At 42.7% G+C, this 21,986-nt stretch overlaps 2 protein-coding genes across 2 annotated transcripts in view; one reads left to right on the top strand and one right to left on the bottom strand.

The window, feature by feature from the left end:
- The first annotated feature begins 1,038 nt into the window (after window positions 1–1,038).
- Window positions 1,039–15,096, top strand: LOC133347257 (calcineurin subunit B type 1). The gene is made up of 6 exons (XM_061559375.1): window positions 1,039–1,302; window positions 6,520–6,559; window positions 8,097–8,273; window positions 9,259–9,318; window positions 10,346–10,530; window positions 13,283–15,096. Exons 1-6 carry the CDS (start codon window positions 1,300–1,302, stop codon window positions 13,328–13,330), a joined length of 513 nt encoding a protein of 170 aa, XP_061415359.1. The 5' UTR covers window positions 1,039–1,299; the 3' UTR covers window positions 13,331–15,096.
- A 4,825-nt stretch (window positions 15,097–19,921) lies between these two features.
- The window catches only part of LOC133347255 (muscarinic acetylcholine receptor M3-like), a 29,283-nt gene continuing 27,218 nt past the window's right edge, over window positions 19,922–21,986 (bottom strand). The window contains exon 3 of the mRNA XM_061559373.1: window positions 19,922–21,865. Within this exon, the coding sequence (XP_061415357.1) occupies window positions 20,408–21,865 (1,458 nt within the window). The 3' untranslated portion in view covers window positions 19,922–20,407. The remainder of the gene's footprint in view (window positions 21,866–21,986) is intronic.

The raw sequence follows: 21,986 nt of genomic DNA, 5'->3' as shown, positions 1-21,986 counted from the left end.
CTTTATTTGTCTGACCTGTTGTTACTACCCTTGGGACGATCCTAAAAATCTGATTGTCTCTGAATAGTTCCCAGTTTTCACACAATTTGGATCTAAAGCCGCCGAGTTTCGTCTCTTGGAATCTCAACTCTGCCCTGTTTGTCCTCATTTAAACTGGCTATTAAACATCACTGCCGTTTAAGTGTGAATGTGATTTGACAACATAATTGGTATTCTTTTAAAACAAATCTTTATTATGGAATACTTTGATGTTTTCTACCGGCCGAGTACTCGCCTCTTGAAAAGTAACTTCTTAGCTCAATGGGCTTCATTCGGGAAATACATTTCTGATTCTGATGCATAACATTTTTTAATGCATTTATTCAGGAACGCATCACGGAGTGTCAATGCTATGTGTGAGCAGTGCCCTGTCACATTACGGGGATGTTTTGGCCAATTGAAGTTGTTGGTGTGTTTGGCTTCACAAGGGGGGGGAGGGAATCTACGAGTTACGTCTCCACCTTTAACGCCGTTTCGCACATACGTCGTCACTTTATTAATACCACGACCGGATTTGCGTCGACTCAACCCCGCGCGTTTCAATATTCGTTGTCGCGCCTTTCAGGAACGCATCCTCGACGTAAACCGGGGTATGGCTGTAAAGAGTGGTCCAGACGTCTTGTGACCCCCCCCCACCCCCCCACAATTCATTGACCCCTAAACTTATTTTTCATTTCCATATTAATTTCTGTTTTAAATGAACCTTCCTTAAAACATGAAGTTTTAGATAATTAAACGGGGGGGGGGGGGGAAGGGAGGGAGTGGGGGGGAAGGGAGGGAGTGGGGGGGGTCACAAAACATCTGGACCACCCTGCACATCCCGGAGAGAGATTGAGAAATTCGCCGGTGACGTCACCGCGCGCTGACGTCACCGCGCGTTGAGAGGAGGGGGGGAGGGAAATCCGGTGACGTCATCGCGCACGAGCGCGCGCGCCACTTACGTCGGTGGAGGGGGCGGGGCAAACAAAACGACGTGCGTGGTGACGTCACGCGCAGGGCGGGACCCGGACGTCAATCGGGCACAGGCGCGCGGTCGCCTCCTCCACCACCACCACAGCCGCCGTCTCCGCCGTCTCCTCATCCATCGTCCTCCTCCATCGCCCTCCTCCTCCTTCTTCTTCCTCGCTCGGCGCACAGTTTCCCTCCTCGCCGGCCCGCCACCGAGAGTTGTAACGTGTGTGCGTTACGTGTGTTAGTGTGTGTGTGTGTGTGGTTTCGTGTCTCTCACTAAACCTCCGTCGCCTCGCCGGGAGTCCCACGATGGTACGTAAACAGCGCGGTTGGTGGAGGGAGTGTCTGTCGGCGGCGGCTGTGGGGGGGTGTGGAGTGTAGTCGCGTCGGCCCTTCGTGCGGTGTTTAGCGGCCGAGGCGGATTATTCAGGGCAGGGCCGCTCGTTATATCGCACTGTACACACTCACCCGCGAGTACAGCGGGATGACACTGTACGCACTGTACGTACAGTGCGGTCCGGCCATGTGCGCCGGTCCTTGTTGCGTCGCTTTGCTTGCACGCACGGCGTCGTGGCCGCCCGGCCGCCCCCCCCCCCCCCGGCTGGAACATTGCGGCCCGGGGCGGACGCTGTGCCCCACCGGCAAGTGTGGAGCTGAGTGTGGGCACGGCGACCCGAGCCAGCACTGCCTCGTGTACCACTCGCCCCGCTCTTTCACCGCTGACGGCAATGCAACGAATGGCAACTCTGTGCCCGTCTTAACAGTGCTGTCATTCGGTAAGTGGATGATCCTGGCTGGTTGGCGATGACCGGCGATGATTAATTAGTTGCGCACTGCAAGCGGAGTTGCGTGGCCACGCTTTGTGAATCTAATCGTGTCGTGATCGAGCCGCACTGCAGTGGCACTGCGGTGGCACTGATAAAGATCTTTGACGTACACAGAAGTTGGAGTTCGTTGCACGGTACCATGCTCGAGTACTCCACTAGAATATTGTGCAAAGCAATTGGAACGGCATGCACAGTTCTGTGTACTGCAGTGGAGTTAAGTTATTTAATACCGTGCTTTGCCTTGGTATTATTATTATATACTGCGTGTGTAGTTCACAGGAATCGTATGGTCTGTATTGCACTGGCACTACGTCATGTCATCCAGGATACTCGTGTTAATTGTATTTGTATGGGTTATCACTGGTCATCGATTATGAATTCATATCCTTTATCTTGCCTTAACCTGTATCCTGTTATTTATCTTATCGTGGGTGAAAAGAATCGATGTGCTTTTTTAAAAATCGCATCTCAGCGCAACTTTCCCCGGTCTTCTCCGCTCAGGAATGTGAATTGGTAATATCTTAACCACATTTCTCTGCCTTCTCATCTGCACCATTGTCTACACATCTTCTCATTGTACTACACCTACACCATTGTCTACACATCTTCTCATTGTACTACACCTGCCCATTGTCTACACATCTCATTGTACTACACCTGCACCATTCTCTACATATCTTCTCATTGTACTACACATGCCCATTGTCTACATATCTTCTTATTGTACTACACCTGCCCATTGTCTTCATATACACTGTATTCTCATTGTACTACACCTGCCCATTGTCTTCATATCTTCTCATTTTACTACACCTGCACCATTGTCTACATATCTTCTCATCGCACTACACCTGTTTTGTCTACGTGTTTACTCGTCGTTTTTTCATTTTGATTTCCCAACATGTCTCTGTGTCTGTTTAACACGTCGGCTTTCGCGACCAATATCATTCAAAAATATTTTTGGGTTAGATCGCGTAAGTATATGCGGGCTGGAAGCGTATTATTAAGTAATACATCTTACAATTTACAATTCCTTATAGAAGAAACACATACTAATTCACTGATTTTTCGATTTAAAGCTTTTGTGACTGCAGGGATTCATCTTCTTGGTTCTTTCGGTAAAGTCACGTAGAAGGGAAGTAATAAAATAATAAAAATAAAACATAATAAACGTCGTGAGAATAATTTTATTATGTTTTATTTTTATTATTTTATTACTTCCCTTCTACGTGACTTTACCGAAAGAACCAAGAAGAATTCACTGATTACTAATCTATTATATCATTACAATACCCCCCCCCTCCGCCTCTGATCTCTGCACATGATTGTGACGACGACCTGCTGCACTATTTAAGACGGGAGGCAGGTGGATTGCTTCACTATCCTGGCAAATCACCCGTTGATGCTGGTTGATGTAATTACCAGCGAAACGTCGTACTACTCAATTTGTAAATGTTGAGGATTTACTTTGAAGTAGTAACCACTTGGTGTTTTGTTTACGTGACAAGTCCCTTACTAATTGGCTGTGTCGGGTGGTGGAGGCTGACGACACATTTATACTTACGCGATCTAACCCGAAAACCTTGACTATGAATTGTCTATTATGTGTCTGCGTTGCATCTCTTCTCTCGTCTCCCAACATATTTGTATCTTGTGTGCATACTTTTCTAAGGGGCCATCCATAAATGACGTCACGCACCTGGGGGGGGGGGGGTTGAGAAATGTGACGTCACATCAAAATGCGCAACTTTAAATACATATAGACAACACGTTCTACTTAATTAAATAGACTTTTAAATAAATGTTTTCTCCTACAACATCAGATTGCAGCGCCACATTAAATACGCACTACAATGACAAGAGTTTAAAGCGATTTAAAGCATGGTTTATTTTTTTTGGGGGGGGCAGAGCTTTGTGACGTCATATTTGAGGGGGGGGTCTGGCTTTTTGTGATGCCGTGTGACGAGGCGGGGGGGTCAAAAATCGTCTAAAATCGCGTGACGTCATTTATGGACTGCCCCTAATCCCAATATACCGCTATTTCTCTCCTAAGTCTTTGGGATAGCTTAGCAGGCAGTTTCAAAAGGCCATCACAGGTCTCATCTGGCCATAAGGCTGCTAATTAAACAACACTAATGTACTCTTATCACCTTTCAGTGGAGTGGCATGGTGCTGCGGTGCATTGCTGCATGATAATCATAATACATACTACAGTAGTTGATTAGAGCATTGTTGTGCCGCAGCACATTGCTGTTGCACGATCCGTTCAGAAAATATCCTGCACTGCTATTGTCGTCCTGTGTGCTTGCTGCACTTGCAGCAGCCGTGTTGTAGAGGCAGCCGCTGCACCTGCCAGGCAGCAGCAGATGGCCTTTGTTGGTGAAGCTCCCATTACTCTGCGAGCAAATGGAGGGGGCTGGGTGGGCTCTCCCAGACTCCGCAAAGCTCTTGCGGGCCATTGGGAGAGGCCGCGTTATGCAAGTCGACTGGAGGATGTGGTCAAACAGTGTCACATGCGACCCAAGTCGTTAAACATTGACACCTAAAACGGGCCTGTTGCAACGTCACGAGGCGTTTAAATGATTGTCATTGTTAATGGCTTTTTTCTTACCGAGGAAATTCTCTCCCAAGACTCCGACGGGTTCTTGTAGCGTAGTACATTAAAACTGTATGGCTGAGAAGACTGCATGAGTTAGTTAAGGTTCCCATTTAGCACGAGCAAACCTCACGTTAAATAATAATATCCTATTTACCATAATGTATTTTATGGTCGCCTTCTATACGTGTAAGTAATAAGTTAAAGGCACATGTTTTGGACTTTAGCCTATGCTAATCCTAGATATTTAATTGAGCTCATACATTTCCCCATTTCAGTGTCTCAATATCAGTTCCTTAATGACTTGAATTCAAAATTATTAGACATCACCTCCTTGAAATGTTTAGTAAACTTTTTTGTTCCGTTACAGTGCCACAAAACATGAAATTCAAGTGGTAAAGAGCAAACAGCTAAAACAGCTAATTTCATGGCCTGACCAAAACTGGTTTTGGCTATATGTAGTTAATGCAAATGACAAATAAGGTATCTGTTTATCTTTTTAAGACCCATGGCAAAACAGTTTAGCTGGAGAGCACACAATTTGTCTAATGGAATGGTGTAAAGCTTTTATGTTTGGTATAAAAATGTGAATGCTTTCCATCTACATTAACTCATATTTAGAAATGCAAATCGAGTGTGGTGTCAACTGTATGTCATTTGTTGGAAAATTCCTTTGATGGCTTTTTTTGCTGCCCGTAAAATGGACTGATGTCTCTCTTGGGGCTGCTTGTGGTCCATACATTGCTCACTGATTTGAGGCCCAGATGAAGTTATGCTGTGCCAAAGTGTGGGTGAGGGAGCTGTGGGTCCAGGAGCATTGCAGCAGAGAAAAGTGCCGTTAAAGTATTACATTATACATAACGTGAGTTGTGCTTGGAGCACTTTCAAGTTTGAAATTCTACTTTCCCACTTTGCCCATGTTACAATGTGGTTCTTGGGGCTCATTGGATACACTCGGCGATTAGCACAACTGACAGATACACTTTGCACAAGTGGTGAAATTAAAAGCACAAGAAGCAACCGTTCGTTGTGCGGTGATGCTGCAAGGCAGACCTACTTAGATATGCCCACCTCTCAAGAAGTGGCTGTCATTCACCCTCCGTGGCTAGGCAAAGTCACTTGTTATTTTAGTCCATATAAGTGCCAATGAAAAGGCGACAGCCATTTAAGAGGTTTATTGGGAACATGGCTGTTGATGTACATAAATCTCCATGTGGTAGGCTACGTACAGTTCAGTATTAATCAAAGTATGTGTGTCTACCTTTCAAATAAGCAAAGAAAGCAGCACTTGCTTTTTTGACAGCCTTCAGATTAAAGCACAAATTCCATTATTTTTTTTAAAATACGATAACTCTTCATTTCTTTCAAAGTGGCATTGATTTTTATCTACCTCCAAAAGGATTATTGCTTCAGTTAACCCCCCACAGCAACTCTTTCACAATTGGTGAAATATAAATGTCTAATCTCTTTTACAGAACCACCCAGCCTAATCTCTTTAAGTTCCAATAATATCCGTGTACAGTGCATGTAAAACTGCCTCATCATCTATATGTAATCGTTCGAATTTACTTTCCTGCTTCTTAAACAGGGCTTCCAAAAACCAGTTGGTGTACAAGAAAGTGTTCGTAACGTTTATATTCACAACTCAATTGTTTTAAAATGAAGGCCATGCATTGTTATATTCAAACCACCTCTTACTATGATCACAATTTCTCAACGGCCACTTTACAGTCACAACACTCATTTGTATTGCATCACAGTTGTACTGGGCAGATGTGGGGTTTAAACCACTGGACCATTGCATACCATGTTTATAGAGAGAGTGACACTATTGACATTTACCAGTTGTGCCTGTTGGGCTTAAAATATATATTTAAATATTTTATTGCTTTTGATAATCTAGACTCAGGCTGGAGGAAAGGGTGTGGTGTGGTGTGCCAATGTATTTCTACATTTTCACAAAGCGATTTTCAAAGTACTTTGGCGAAAAATAATCATAGGTGCGGTTGGTACGAAATGCAATACATATAATTGCATCTTTACAAAGGCATAAATGTGACTACTGTTTTTGTTGTTAAATTTATCTTTGTGTGTGTGTGTTGACAGGGTAACGAGAGCAGCTACCCACTGGAAATGTGCTCCCATTGTAAGTTCTCAGAGTCTCACCGAGCACTTAAGTTACCCGTCACCTCTTCAGATTGCTGCATTTTTCCCCAATGTGGCAGAATGTCTGCCTTGTTGCGTTCTGTACCCAATCATGCACTGCAGAGGTCGCAACCGGGTACCCGATAACCCGTACCCTACCCGATACCCGGCTACCCGTACCCGGCCGGGTACGGGTAGCCGTTTGTGACCCTGGTACGGCCGGGTACGGGTAGGCCGTGAGTCACTGGTGAGTCACCGTTTATCACTCATTTCGGGTAGGGTACGGGTAGGGAACGGGTACCCGTACCCGGCCGCACCAGGGTCGCAAACGGAATCAAAACCCGTTTGCGACCTCTGATGCACTGGCGTTTGCCTACATTTTTAATCATCGGTCTTGCGCTAAAAGCAACTTCTTACATCGTAAGGATGTAACCTCCAGCTTGCTCTTTTTTCATCTTGCGGAGATGTGTGATTCTTTATTTGCTGACTTGTTGTAAAATGTGAGCAATGTCTATTGCATTGACTGCAGCTTAAGTGTCAACCTCTCCGAATGTGTTTTGCCCAGAGCAATATGGGAAATGTACGGCTGTTGGGAGTTGCACACCATTTGGCCGTTCCTTGTCTTATCTGGCAGAACAAAAAGCACATAACCGAATTTGCGCGTGATGGTCATTGTACGTGGCTGATTTTAATCAGTAAGTGAATTGGGTTATACGGAACTACAGTGTGTTATTTTTTTTTAATACTGTATAATTTTTGCAAGGGAGCAGTCACACTTTTCAAGCGTTGCACTAGAATTTTTCGCTCAAATAATAAACTATTTAATCAGGGAGGGCTTTTTTTATATGAATATAAGAACACAACAAGATCACGCAAATGTGAAATACTATGTGTAATTTAATGGGTGTTAGCTTTTTTATGTTTTTATTCACAACAATGATGTAATGTTTTAGACACTCCCTTCAATAAGCCTGTTGAACATGCTAATGTTCTAATGAGTCAAATAAATAAAAATTCGCCTGTGTTTATTGTGATACAAAATCTCATTGAAATAACTTTACTTGATCAGAGCAGACCTGTGTTCTGTTTGATTCGGACCTGTATATAAATGTAATATACAATACTTTTCCATATCGCCAAAGACATGGGCATATGGTATCCTTTGATTGTCAATACTCTTATAGTTTTTACAATCACATTTTTCTCAAACATTTTATTCAAGGTTCACTCCAAGGCCCCGTACAATATATAATACACACAATTTGTTACATCGTTCACTCTCTGTTCAACTGCAACATCTTGCAATTTACCTGTAACAGTGGCACAAATAAACGTAGTAAAATTGTGCAAAAAAAATTGTAACTCGTTATCAAAGGCCGTAGGCATTTTATATCGGGATGACACACTTACGGTAATGTTTGTAAATCATTTCTGGATGACTGAAGTGGCCTGGTTGTAAAAAAACGCAATAAGACAGGTAATAATCCATGTTGCGAGTTATTGATTGATGCCCTGCTGCTTTCATCGCAACACTCCAGTTGACGCAGACGAGATCAAGCGTCTGGGCAAGCGTTTCCGCAAATTGGACCTGGACGGCTCGGGTTCACTAAGCGTTGAAGAGTTCATGTCGCTGCCTGAGCTCCAACAGAACCCGCTCGTCCAACGCGTCATAGACATCTTTGACACAGATGGCAACGGGGAGGTGGATTTTAAAGGTGTGCTGTTGGCGGAACATAGACAATTGTACTTAATGAGATGAATATGCTGCACTTTTAGGGTGTTCATCATTCGCACCACTCTGTAACAGACAAAATATAAGTTTTATCATTCCTCTATATTTGTTTTCTCCTCTAAAGAAGGGCAATTTATTAAAATATCCTTTGGTGAAAAATTTTCTGTGTTAAGACATTGTTAATGACAATGGTTAAGGGGTGAATTTAGTCTGTACTTGTAGACCACTTTCAAAGTAGTTCCTTTATTTTTATATGGGTATTTCATTCTTCATCAGTTATACCATAGTTGAAATAGCCACTTTTTTAACTAATTTTTTTGGGAACCCCTTTTCAACAGCAGAGGATTAGTTATGAAATAAGTGAGGTGGTATTTAGAGCATTTTGTATTTTCAGTGGGTTATCTCGCTCAACTGTGGCAAGCTGTCCATTAATATCTCCGTGCCTATCTCTTGAATCAGTAGGCACAGTTTTACATTTACCAAAATTAGCACAAAGCATACATATACCAATGTTTTGTTTGTTTTATCACTGGTGATCCAGCTTGGACGAATTCACTACGCACATAAATACTGTTGCATGTTGTGTGGAAGCCTGGAATTTGATGCTAAGAGCACAATAGTACTCAATCAGTGGTCTTACATGACCCGAGAGGTGGCATGATTTCGGTACCCCAACTCTTTCTGTGGTTTTAATTGATTTACTGCCAATTTCTCAGACCAGTAATACATTTGCAAAGGCATTTTAGGGGCTACTGTTTCTGTACACCCGTCTTTTAACATGTCGTTGCTGAAATGTGCCGTGCTGGCATAGCAGCCCAAGTGTAGTTTATGATGCTCTGCTGCCTTCAGCTCATATAACCTGTTTCATTATCGTGCTTGTTGGAGCAGGAATTTAGTGTTTTTTGCTATCGTATACCAATAAATGTCAAAGGTTTAAGGTTTGCATGTTTGCTCACTGTCTCCTGCAGAGTTTATTGAAGGCGTGTCACAATTCAGCGTAAAAGGGGATAAAGATCAAAAACTACGCTGTAAGTATTCTGTGAGACTTTCTTTTAAAAGTATATATTTTTTTTCAATTTAAATCGTAGTTACTTTTAACCAATCGATAACGCCCATAGTTGAATATATAGGGGTAAACGACATACTTTTTATGTTAAACAAAAAGCATTAAAATGTCCTCCATTAACCAATGGGTGTCACAAGACATTTGTATTTATGGTTGGGAAGTGGAACTGTGCAGTGGTTCAAGCATGCGCAATGAAACCCGTTCAGCTCAATTTGATTCCCAGCCACATTTAACTTTGGTGGCAAGTGATAGCCGAGCTCCTATTGGCATCCTCTCCGTCCCGAAACTGCACTGAACAGCTTGTTGAAGTGTGGTCAAACAATCCTATGATGGCATAGGGAACCCTTCATCCACAAGTGGATTGAAAAAGCGCCATGAATTAGTTATGTTTTTTGTTTGCATTATGACTGCAGGTATTGTGGTCTATGCAAACATGACTCCTTGTAAAAAAGGTGTCAGTTTTGTTGCCAGATAGAATGGTAAAAAAACAATTATCATATTTTTTACTGGCAAATGAGGTTCCAATGGTGTAAATGCTTACCCCGAGCTCTCATACTCTGATGCATTGTCTTTGAGTTGTGTGCCTTTTGGCGTCATCTGGTCCAACTAATGTGAGACTCGGCTCTAAGGAAAGCTGTCTCGGGTGGGGACCAATCAACTTCAAGGACAGTGCATACATTATCAGAGTTATGTTTTTTGTTTGCATTATGACTGCAGGTATTGTGGTCTATGCAAACATGACTCCTTGTAAAAAAGGTGTCAGTTTTGTTGCCAGATAGAAGGGTAAAAAACCAATTATCATGAATTAGTTTGTTTATGAAAACACGTTGACTTGTGACTAATTGGCTGTTCTTGCTGTACAACTATATACAATGTTCATCTGACTCAATTGATCATGGTACCATCTATTCAGAATCTGTAGCGTCATTGTCATGGGGTGTCTTATCGGAGTCTAATAATGCAAAATATTTTTTTCCGTGCACATGAAGTTGCATTCAGAATTTACGACATGGACCGAGATGGCTACATCTCCAACGGGGAGCTCTTCCAGGTGCTCAAGATGATGGTGGGAAACAACCTGAAGGACACACAGCTGCAGCAGATTGTTGACAAGACCATCATCAATGCCGACAAGGATGGCGACGGGCGGATATCTTTTGAGGAGTTCTGCGAGGTGAGCATATTGCAATGCAAAATAATAAAAACATTGATTCTTATCTATTCCTCAGCAACCAAAGCGAAAGCCATAAACATGCTGAGATGATACTGTAAGAGCTGACTGTGGGGGCCACGTTTTCGATTGTGTAACAGTCCCAGGATTGATCAGAATGCAGGAAGTAATGGCCTGGTTTTGTCACTCGAAGGGCATTGGCTGGGTCTGTCTCTGACTTGATTTATCCACAACGGCCTCTTGAGAGTACAGTCTCAGGGGAATGGGATGTTCGGCCAATTCCTAAATTGAAGATGTTTGTGCACAGGAGTAAATTGGAGTTCCAAGTGAAAGATGGAGGTATGCATAACATTTAAAAAGCAAGAAAAAAACAAATACACATTTGTCCGTACCCTGCTTTCTGTACGACTATCTTCTGTAACTGTGCATATTGGAAGTTTCACTCATTTGGTGACGTTTGACTTTGTAGCCCTGCATTATTAATTTCACTGTCGCAGGCATTTTTGTGTGACCCACAACCCCCCCACCTCCTCCAAAGTGCCAGAATTCAGGCTTGGACTTGGCAGCTACCTGAATGTTTCTAAACGCAGCGGTGCTGGCAGTGCCGTCAGGTCAACCTGACTGCACTGTGAGTCACTGCAGTCAAGTTAGAGTGGAACAAGTTAACTTAAGAAATATCAATTTGCTAATGTGGGCCTTTACTCGGTAAAGCCCAGTAATAATTGCTGAAGATGCATGGCTCTTACTGTAAAAAGTTCCAGAATAGAAACATAGTTCTCTCCTTGTTTTGTGATATAAAAATTTACATATATTTCGCGATGGCAAAAAAAAGAAAGTACAAATAATTATTTATTTCAAAATTTTCACATCGAGGCAAATCTGCCCAACCACACATTGAGATGTTCACGTCGGCGTGCATCGATGAATGGACGTTGGCATAACGAAGCAATTGTGCGCAAGTTGGCAGTCGTGGCTGTAATACCGACACGCAATGGTCTACTCTCATCTTATATAGTCCCTTTTACTTTTTACAATAAGACATTCGGAACAAATACTTCTACTTTAGTCCTCTGCCCAATGGTATTTCTTGGACTCAAATGCCCTCCATCCTGTTCATATTCTAAAGCTTTTATTTTATACATGCCCACCCCCCAACTCCTTTAAGTCTACAAGCAATATTTTATTTCCATCTCTTTGGCACATTTGCAACATTCTTTCTTTCACTACTTCAGAAATGTCTACACTATGTGCTTGCTGAAAGTAAATATCGACAAAAATTATCGACATGACCTTCTGAACATGTGTGGATGCCAACATCCAATTTTAACATCCTGAAACTGAAACCACAGTGTTGTAACCACATAGGACATTTGGCACTGCCTGCAACCACTCCTCACTATTTTAAAACACTGCACGATATACCAATTTCCCCAATTTCTCAGCGTGATAGCACAGAAAAGAATGTGTATTATTGTGATTGAGATGACTTGGTGAAAACCTTGCATAGCGATAATGAATGTGATAAAATTACTTGTCAATTTAGTCATACCTCTTGAGACTTATCATTCTTCTCAGAATCAATCTCTACTATAATGGATCATATGTGGCTCGTAAATTCCGAGACCATTTTAAGTCATTTGAGTTTGTTATCTTGATGTGCATGCGATGGAAAAAACAGGTTTCAGTGTTACTAATAGGCCTCATTTTATAGCTATGTACCCAGACCATCTTTAATTGTTCAAGTAAACTTGAGGACCGTTTTTGAATATAAAAATGTGGCATCATTCCATGATTGAGGTATTTCATTTTTATGTAAACATTTGGTAAATAGGTCCACTTAATATATGCCAGTTTAACTGGTGCTGCGTATTTTATGTCCACACTTATGCCAACTTGTTCCCAGGACCTTTTTTTTTCTTTGTGAACGACAGTGTTTAGTTTTTCAATTGCAATATTTGGAACATCCTCATCTTCATCCGGCACATGGTTTGGGTCCTGGGATTTGTGAATTATTTTCCAAAAGAACACAATTCCTCCATTAATGTGATCTCTTATCATATGTAATGCTTCCATCTTTCTCCCTAAGGGGCTACCATTTGTGAATTTCTAATCGTCAACCTCTTTTTGATGTCTTGATGCTCCCATTGATTTCTGTGATGTCATCAAACGTTTTTGTATTGTCCTCTGTTTTTAATTCGCATTTTATCCTGAATTGTTGTACAGAGTTTTGTTTATTCAATATTTTGTCTAACATCTCAATTTTATTACATTTCCTCTCTCAACATGCACGATTCATTGTTGCATTGGAAGACAATGAGATATTGCAACCGCTTGGGAAGACCTTTATTCATCAGTAAATAGAGCATGGCTGATGACGACCTAGGCTGTCAGACAAGAGTTTAAAACGTAAATTAGAAAATAATTTACAATTGGCCATGGTCATTTTATTGACATCACTGGGCTTTGGGTCCAATACTGTTTAATATCACTGTAGTTAAGTCACGAAAACATTTCAAACTGTTTCAGTCTGCTTTTCTGTTTCATATGCCTTTCAACATGCTAGACAGCTTGACACAAAGCCTAGGTAGTTTTTTTTATTCTTCACCTAGCATTTTTTCACGACTCATTGCCATTGTTTGCAGCACCTGGGTGTTGCTCTTGGCAACATCTCAGCGGCCAAACCTCTCCAACCTTTTGCTTTCTGATCACAGTACGTGTCTACAGAACGCAATCGTTGACCGTCGATTTGTTTCAGGTTGTTGGCGGTATGGACATCCACAAGAAGATGGTGGTGGATGTTTGAAGTCTCCGCCCATCCTCCTTCATCTTCCCCTCTCGCTGGCCTGCCAGGGAGCTGCACCCTGCTGCCCACTGCTAGTATTGCGCGTCCCTCTCTCTTGCAGAAGTCCCCATTCTGGGGCTTGGTGAGATCTCATTCAGCAGACAGGGTTCCCCCCCCGCCCCCCCTCTTGTAACGCATATCCACAAAACAAGCTTCACGTCGCGTCGGTGGCCACAAACGTACCCCCGCGTCCACGCGGACGAATTGATGCATGCAAATATTAGCAAGCGTTGAGCGGCTGGTCAATTAGTCCTTCATCCTGACATTCAGATTGGTGCACAGCATCAGATATTGGTGTTCTCATAAGGGAAGTCTTAAAATCCCATTGTCAGCGTATGACAAGTGGATTGTTATTAGTTGCGCATTATTTTTTTTAATGGAGAGAGGAAACAATGGCTGTGTTTGGCGATGTTAACTTTCAAAAATAATTACCAATCATATTGCTGTGAGAAGTGGGCCATTGCGTTGGTTGCAAGTGTTAAGAGTAGGTGGCATATTCTGAACTTTGTCCGTGTTCGTAGGGTTGTGTGCGTTGATTTGGGCGGTGAACCATGCGCATGGCAGAAGGTCGCATTTAAAAATAAAACCGGTGGCTTTTTATAAATGATGCGGTGTATGCCGTATACACATCTGCGTCACTTGGCATGTGTAAAGTAGGACATTTTTCTTTGCCGTTTCATGAAATGCTGTTAACTGGGAATGACTCAAGTCAGTTCCATCTGAGAAGTGTTTACTTCCTGTTACATGCAAGGTTTACTTCCGTGTCACAAAAAAGTGTTTAACTTTTTAAACAAGGCAGCATCAATTATTTTTGATAGGGGCATTATAATAAAAGCCTTTGTTACAGCTTTGCTCATATTTCCATGCGCAAAATATTTTTATTATTATTTGGTACGCATAGCTTTGTGTCAGGGGGTCAAACGATAATTGGGAGTCAAAGGAATCCACATAGTAATTTCCACAGTCTTAAGTATTTGGTGGTGTTAATTTCATAAATGTGAATTGCTCCAATGTGGAGCATGCCAATTTCAGATACCTCTGTTGGCCACATCTGGTGTGAGGGACTTTGGAAATGTGATGCAGATATCTTTACGCTCCTTGCATGAGGCCTAAGATGTGTCTCTTGACGGTCCACGGTGTCCGCTGCTGGTTTCGTTAGACAAAAACCAAACGAAGAAGAAAAAACAAACAAACGTGCTAAATCTTTTGTGGCATCAAAACAACATGTGCAGTGTTGTACCACTGTTGTGTTGTGTGTGCTCCGTTGTAAAGTGGAAGGCTTTCATAATTTTGTTCAATTCACTTAGTACTGTCTCGTAGTGTGTATAGTTCCGTGATTAATAATGTTGCGCAAGTTTATTGTATACTGTGCACTCGATTGTTTCTCTGGTTGGTGCTGTCGGGGAAGACTTGCATGGTCTTAAAGTTCTGGGAACGCGGGGGTCATTCCGTCAAAAAAAAACTAGATTCAGGAGATGGGCCACAAAGGGAGGCTTGCTGCACCAGTATTCCTGCCAAGCAAGGTATTTTCATGTTATAACTGCTGTGGTCTATACAGGTGAAGCAACCTTTTAAGTGATTGCTATGGCCATTTCAAATTTTCAGTGACATTTCAGTTTGATAAAAGATTAAAAACACCACATTGACTCCGTACCAAAATGAGTTATGTAATGGCTTTACATGACCGTTTTAAGGCTGCAATTCTACAATATATGTCCACACCCTTTTCACCAGCATGACAAGATAGGCATATGATTTAAATTATGAAATGTTAATGCCTAAAACATACGTCTCCTTATCATGCTGGTAAATATCACAAAACTGGAGTAGAAATCTAGTCTCCTGGAACTAAGTCTCAAGCCACTGCTCCTGAATAAGTGGCCTCGTGTTCCCATATATTAATCATTTGTAAATTTGAGTTTGGAATGCAGTTGTGGCTGTAGGCTGCACACATATGAATGCTTCTTGTCTTATACATGCTTTCACTTTTGTTTATTCAAATTGTGTTTTCTCTTGCCCAATTTCATCTGGTTTATGCTCTTACTAAAATCATGGTATTATAATTATGGGGTATCGTTGAATACTTGAGTTGAACAGTAATATAAGAACATTAAGATAGGTTATCATGTACGGATGATCTCTGACATGACTTGTCAAAATAAGATTCCTACGCTGACTTGTTTTGTGACTGCCGTGCACAAACTTTGCTCAGGGTTATTCCGCTGCCACAGCTAAGCTTGGTTTCCTGGATGATAACTGATCTGCAGTTGACAAGTCATGTCATTTGTCCACTAATGTTAGAATCGGGAACTTTTTTACGCAAACATTTTTTGGGGTAATTTAGAACCGAGTAATATTGGGTCACTGGGCAAAAGGGGGCACATCTCAGCACACCAGTTCTTGAGTTGAGCTAACACGTGTTCGGCCCAACCTAAATTTCAAATTCAATCGCCATGATTAAAGTGTCCGATTATAGTTGGGCCTCGTGTGATATGAACTCGACATTTGACCTAAATATCACTTTTCTTTTTAATACAGTATCTACTCTCACATACGATGGAATTGTGCGCATTCAAAATGCGCTACAGAAAGAAAAATTGTTGTTTACAAGACTGAGTTGAGGAACGTGTACCTACGTTGCGTCTTAAGTTAATCAAAAGATGGCCAACGTTTACAACGAAGGCTCACTGTGTTCTTTGGAAACCTGACCTGGGCCTCTATGCTGGATTTCTCCGTTTTGTGTTCTAACTGTACTCCCATTCGCTGCGCACATCTGTAACAATGAGCTGCCCGGGGCAGTATGTTTAACTCTTTTTGAATTTGAATCATGCAGCAGCGGTTACTTGCATGGCTCGCAGTGCTTCATTGGGGGCGGCACACCATCTGACTAACTTCTGTATCCATGTATCTGTGTTAAGGAATGTGGTTTTGCATAATGTTTTTACTAAAATAAAAGTTAAAAACCAAAAATGGAATATAACGGGACGTTTAATTTTGTTCCAGCGGTGGCATAAAGACATGTAAGGAAATGTATCCTCCCAGGTGACTGGAAATGCGTCGAGGACACACACACACACACGTTTGAATCTTTAACGAATAAAACATCACCTCAATATTGGCCGTGATATATTTTCAAAGTTGCGTTTTTAGCGAAGAATTGGCCATGTGCATGACGTTCAATAACATTGGTGGTTATGAGTGTTGCATTTGTGAGTTGATTATTTGTGGACGCTTATTGTGCTGCTGTGTTAAATAACATAGCAGTGTGTATTGCGTGTAACTTGTACTTGCAGAACCAGTTTTTTACGTGTGGTTTTTTTGAAAGGGGGGAAGTGTAATCTCAAGTGACAGTTTGTTTAAAAATACATGCTTATATGTGACTGCATCGACGGCTACAGGGTGCAATTGCTGTTATTGCGTTTGCCATGCATTTTAGATATATATTTTTAAAACGTCCCAACTCAAAACATTTACCTTTTATGCCAAACAAACGTGTGTGTATGTGTGTAAAAGTCTACTTTGCCAAGATTTAAATATGGCTTGTGTAAATTTTCCCGAAAGTTCTGCCATATTTCAATTACAGCCGTCTCCTCCCTTGTACTGTAATTATATTGTAGCCGAGTCATCTTGAACTTGGGAAATGGGGTGTAGCTGTTGGAGGCCAGTTAAAAAAGACGTTTATATATTGTTTTAAAAATATATATACATTTTACCGATGTGTGGTCAGTGACGAATTATATTCGGACAGTTGGTAACGTATAGTATGAAGGAAGGTCAATATACATATACATTTATTGTGGATGTACAGTGGTTCAGTAGAAGCGGCAATACATGCCACATTAAGACCAATTAAATTCAATTGAAGGTTGGCATTAGGGTTGGATAATGTGACTCTTGCTGAAACCTTGGAGTTGATTTACCAGCAGAGGATTATTTCAAGCTGCCTCCTAAAATAACGAAAGGTTTTGATGGTTTATTGCAATCTAGAAGGCCAATTTAGCACCTTGAGCAATGACATTCAAGGTTACCTATGTTATGCCAAGTTCCTTACAAAAATTAAATTCTTAATAAAATATATCTATAATTGAAATGTACATTGTGGCAATTCATTATGCCACCTTAATAATTTTGTGTTGACTTTTCGGAATGTCATTTATAATAAGCTGTCCTGTATAAAGAGCCAGCTCTTGAGTGCATAATTTTTGTTGTATCACACTTTTTTTTAAAACGAGTACTCAGCCAATTAAGTGGGTGATTTAGTGGCCACTACGTTTATTAATGAGCCATTTTACACTAATGTGTAAGCAACTACGTGTGCTACCCTAGTGCAGCATTTTCTATAAATTGAATAGTTATCATCAGCCATGATTTATCCACTGCTTGATGAAGGCCTCCTGCCTAAGGCATTCCCCATTTATCAACAACTTGTGAGGCAGTAGTCCATCTAGTACCTACGCATACCTTGATTTTATTGCTCCATCTCCACGGTGATTGATTTTTTTGGGCGTGTTCCCTCCATTGTTAGTGTCGTCCACCGGTCATCATCGCTTTTATAACTTTCATATTTTCTCTTAAGAGTAATTCCAAGCAATACACGTTGCTGTGTGCGTCTTTCTGCCATTGATCCGTTTTCTTTGGCAGGGTCAACGTTTCTGATCCATTTGTCACAGCAGGTAATATGCGTTGATTAAACACTCTGTATATTGCTTTTCATTATGTTCAGGTTTTCGAAAGCACTCCAATCTGCTGTCATCCGCCTCTAATCCTTTTCCTCCTCGTCATCCTTAAATAACTGCTCGAGGTATACGTACTCTGATGTGTTTACAGTTGTGTCCTTCCAAACGGAATATATTCAAATGCAGCTTTATTACATTCTTCAACCATACCTTGTGTTTAATTTCCATTGCTTATAATGACCGTCATCTTAACATCTGAAAATGATTGATAGTATTCTTAGTTTATTTTTATAACTTTATTTCTCCAATCCAATTTTCTGAAAGCATCTTCCAATATCATCATGGACATTTATTGTATGTGGACTCGGGCAGAACACATCGCTGGATGGGATGATGAACCATTGTTTAAGATTTATGACGGAGTGGTATCCAGAGGTGAGAACAAACCCGAGATGACATCTACCATGGAGAAGGAGTAATTATTTCCGCGCATGTGCAGGAACTGTATGGATTGTTGAATAGCAAACCCCCACACATGGCGATGGCTTGAGAATACCTTCCTCCAGCCCGTGAAATTATTTGAGACGAGACCTATTTTGTGTGCTGGTTTCAATGAGCACATACTCAACATTTATAAGCTCGTTCATCTTGTGCTCTGTCAATAACAAGTGGGATGTAACTGATAGAAAAACGCAATTGGAATATCGTAATGTGTATGAACTATTAATAAAAACGGATAAAGTAAAAATGTGGACCATAAAAGTCCTTCAAGGATGGAGGTTGGGACGTTCAGAATAACAGAACCTGGATATCATTAATAGTCACAACCTTTTACGGTGTATTGTGTTTGTTGATCGTTTTACACTTAAAAGATCATTTCAAAAATACTGCACTGGTAAAAATTAAGGCGTCACCTTTGAAGGAAGCACGATAGCACTGCATGTAACAATCGTGAAATAAAACCAAACGTACAGTAAATTTAAAACGTCTTACACACAGTTGCTCGTTTGCCCAATTGGTCCGTTCGGGCAAGTGCTATTAGCAATCACTTTTCAAAAGAGGCCAGCATCATACGCACGAGAGAGGTTCGGCGAGCACCATGCCCAGCTCTTTTCGCGCTGGTGTTGATGCGCACTCGCGTTAGGCCAAGCCACCCTTTAAAAATGTCGCATCCGGTATCAATATCAATACTCGGGTTCCTGGCCAGGATAAATAAAAACCTCCGGCTTGGGTTGTAGTGCTTTTTGATATAACTCATCATGCTATTATTTCCAACCAGACACGCATATCCCCCCACCCCCACCCTCTTAAGTCTGCACAAGCTGTTGGGAAAGTGCTGCGAGTTCTCGTGTTTATGATGGAACTGCACACCGAAAGGGTGTCGTGACCAGCACCGTGCCAGGATCGCCCTCTTTTTTTTTATTCCCACCATCATTGATATTGACGCACCACACCACGTACTTATTTTAGGCGGCAGTCAGATTTCAGTGCAAATGAGCAATGATATGGTTGTTCAGTAATTATTCCCAGGGCGATTCAATTGTAGCACAGTGCATTGCACAACAACCAACATTATTTCCAAAATAACAACAACCATTTTCCACTAAATCAAGGTGACAATCACCATGCCGCTTGCGCCAGGCTAGGTGCACTTGGAAGCCTTGTGAAGTGTTGAAGGCTTGCTGGCAGGAGATCGTGAAAATGGCTCAGGTGGTATGGGTTTACTGACTGGCATCTGGCACTGTTTACGTTCTCCACTGGAATTTCAGCATTTACGTAATACACATACAGGTGGGGACATCCAAGATTACATCCTGGGAAGGTTTATTTTAAATGCTTGTATACATTATACACAAACCATTTTCATATTGGCTACATGTAGCTGTTTACAAATCACTATTAAGAGACACCCTTTCACCGCATCAAGAATGTCCATATAATACTTTTTTAATAACACTTTATGTTTTAGCAAACGTTTAAAAAACTGACAGCATTTGCACATACAATAGTGTTCAGCAGTGTGAGGAGGTACTCCAAGTAACAGTCATTCCCACTTTACAAACAACTTCTCTTTCATTTACAAACACATTGGTTGCAAATGGACCTTTATGTATTGGCGTTCTGTATAGAATGCGTACAAACCACACGGTGTGTGCATTGTATAAATACACAGGTTTTTTTTGTTATTTTTGGCAAATCCTTATTCGCAGCAACGTTTTCATCCAAACGAAAATGTATACAGAACTAACGTATACAAATCGGTTGCATGTGGGCATATTGTCATGCTTTAATTAAAAACTGTTTTCGTAGCTGCTTGTGTGAGTATGTGCATGACACATACACGTGGAGTGGTTTGGAAGGCTCAAGTTGGGTTTATCTGTGATCTCCTGATCTCTGTGGTCGAGCATTTCAGACCTCTGGACAACCATTGGGTCCCACTGTTTCTGAGTTGACAGAGCAGAAGCTGTCTGAAGGTCTTGCGGAAAATCCTGTTGCAGAGCGCGTAGCACACCGGATTGACAGTGCTGTTGACGTAGCAAAGCCAGTAGCCGATGTTCCAGAGCACGGGCGGCACGCAATCTGGACAGAAAGTTGACATGAGCACCATGATGTTATAGGGCGTCCACGTGATGATGAACGCCAGGAGGATGGCGCTTAGCGTCCTGGCCGCCTTCTTCTCTTTGATGAGCGACATGCGCTTGCGTGCCGTCACGTTCACCTTGAGTGCCGCTGACGTAAATCGCTTCGCCGTTGAGAGATCGCGCATTGAGATCCGCGTCGAGGACGACGACGCCGCGCAGACCTCTCGCGTGCCGCTCGAGGACGAGTGCTCCGACGTGTCCGACTCCACGGGAGACCTCTCCGAGGCCGTCTGCCGCAGACTCGGCGAAGCGCCGTCCGTCTGACCGCTTCGGTCTGAAAAGTTGTGGCTCCGCACTGACCGTACCCTGGCCTCGTGGCTCGGCATGGAATCCCGCATGTCTGCGTTCTGTGCGCTGAGCCGTCCCGTCACCTTGGACGCGTGCATGGCGCTGCACCTGCCGCTTGGGAGCACCATCACCATCGAGTATATTGCCCTGTGCTTCTTGGGCGCGTCGTCTTTCTCGGAATAGTGGCTGCTTGCAGAAGTTGCGCCGTTATCCTTGCTGCTGCTGTTGTTGCCCACGCGTCTGCGCTCGCCGCTCACCTGCGGGGTGTCAACGGCCTGCGTTGATTCCTCCTCCTCTTCCTCCTTTTCATCCTCCACCATGTCCTCTTCCTGCTCCAACTCCTCGCGGCCCTCCGAGATGGAGCCCTGCAGCATGGCCAGGTCTCGCGCGCGGTTTTGGATCTCCTTGAAAATGCGCCAGTAAATCGTGGCCATGATGGTGACGGGCAGGTAGAACGCTGCGATGGCTGTGCAGAACGTGATGATGGGCTCCGACAGGAACTGAATGCGGCACTCGTCCGGTGGCACGGTCCGCTCGCCCACGATGTACTGCCAGAAGAGGATTGCGGGCGCCCAGAGCACGAAGGACACCACCCACGCCAGACCGATGAGCAGGGCCGCGCGGTGGGGAGTCCTCTTGGCACGGTACGTGAGTGGCCGAGTGATGGAGAAGAAGCGGTCGAAGCTGATGACCAGGAGATTCATCACGGACGCGTTGCTTGCCACGTAGTCGAGGGCCAGCCACAGGTCGCAGGCAAGGCTGCCAAGCGCCCAGTGGCCCATGATCATGTAGCACGTGAAGAGGTTCATGGAGAAGATGCCGATGATGAGGTCGGCTACCGCCAGGCTGAGCAGGTAGTAGTTGTTGACTGTGTGCAGCTGCTTGTTCACCTAATTATGTAACAAGAATACAGCACAACAATGCCTTTATTTGACGTAACATCAGACCGGTTAGCAAAAATGAGCATACCCATCGATTATGTACCGCTTTTCCAACATGCGTTTGTCTTCG

Source organism: Lethenteron reissneri, chromosome 25 (genome assembly GCF_015708825.2).
Source record: "Lethenteron reissneri isolate LAM-NWPU_2019-01 chromosome 25, ASM1570882v1, whole genome shotgun sequence".
Taxonomy (NCBI): Eukaryota; Metazoa; Chordata; class Hyperoartia; order Petromyzontiformes; family Petromyzontidae; genus Lethenteron; species Lethenteron reissneri.
Note: the sequence above shows the minus strand (reverse complement) of the source record. Positions and strands in the feature narration are given on the sequence as shown.

What these genes read in the sequence shown, in the direction of transcription:
- LOC133347257 (XM_061559375.1), top strand. An exon ending in ACTGGAAATGTGCTCCCATT is followed by an intron (nt 6,560 to 8,096) that starts GTAAGTTCTCAG and finishes GCAACACTCCAG; the next exon opens with TTGACGCAGACGAGATCAAG. An exon ending in CGGGGAGGTGGATTTTAAAG is followed by an intron (nt 8,274 to 9,258) that starts GTGTGCTGTTGG and finishes TGTCTCCTGCAG; the next exon opens with AGTTTATTGAAGGCGTGTCA.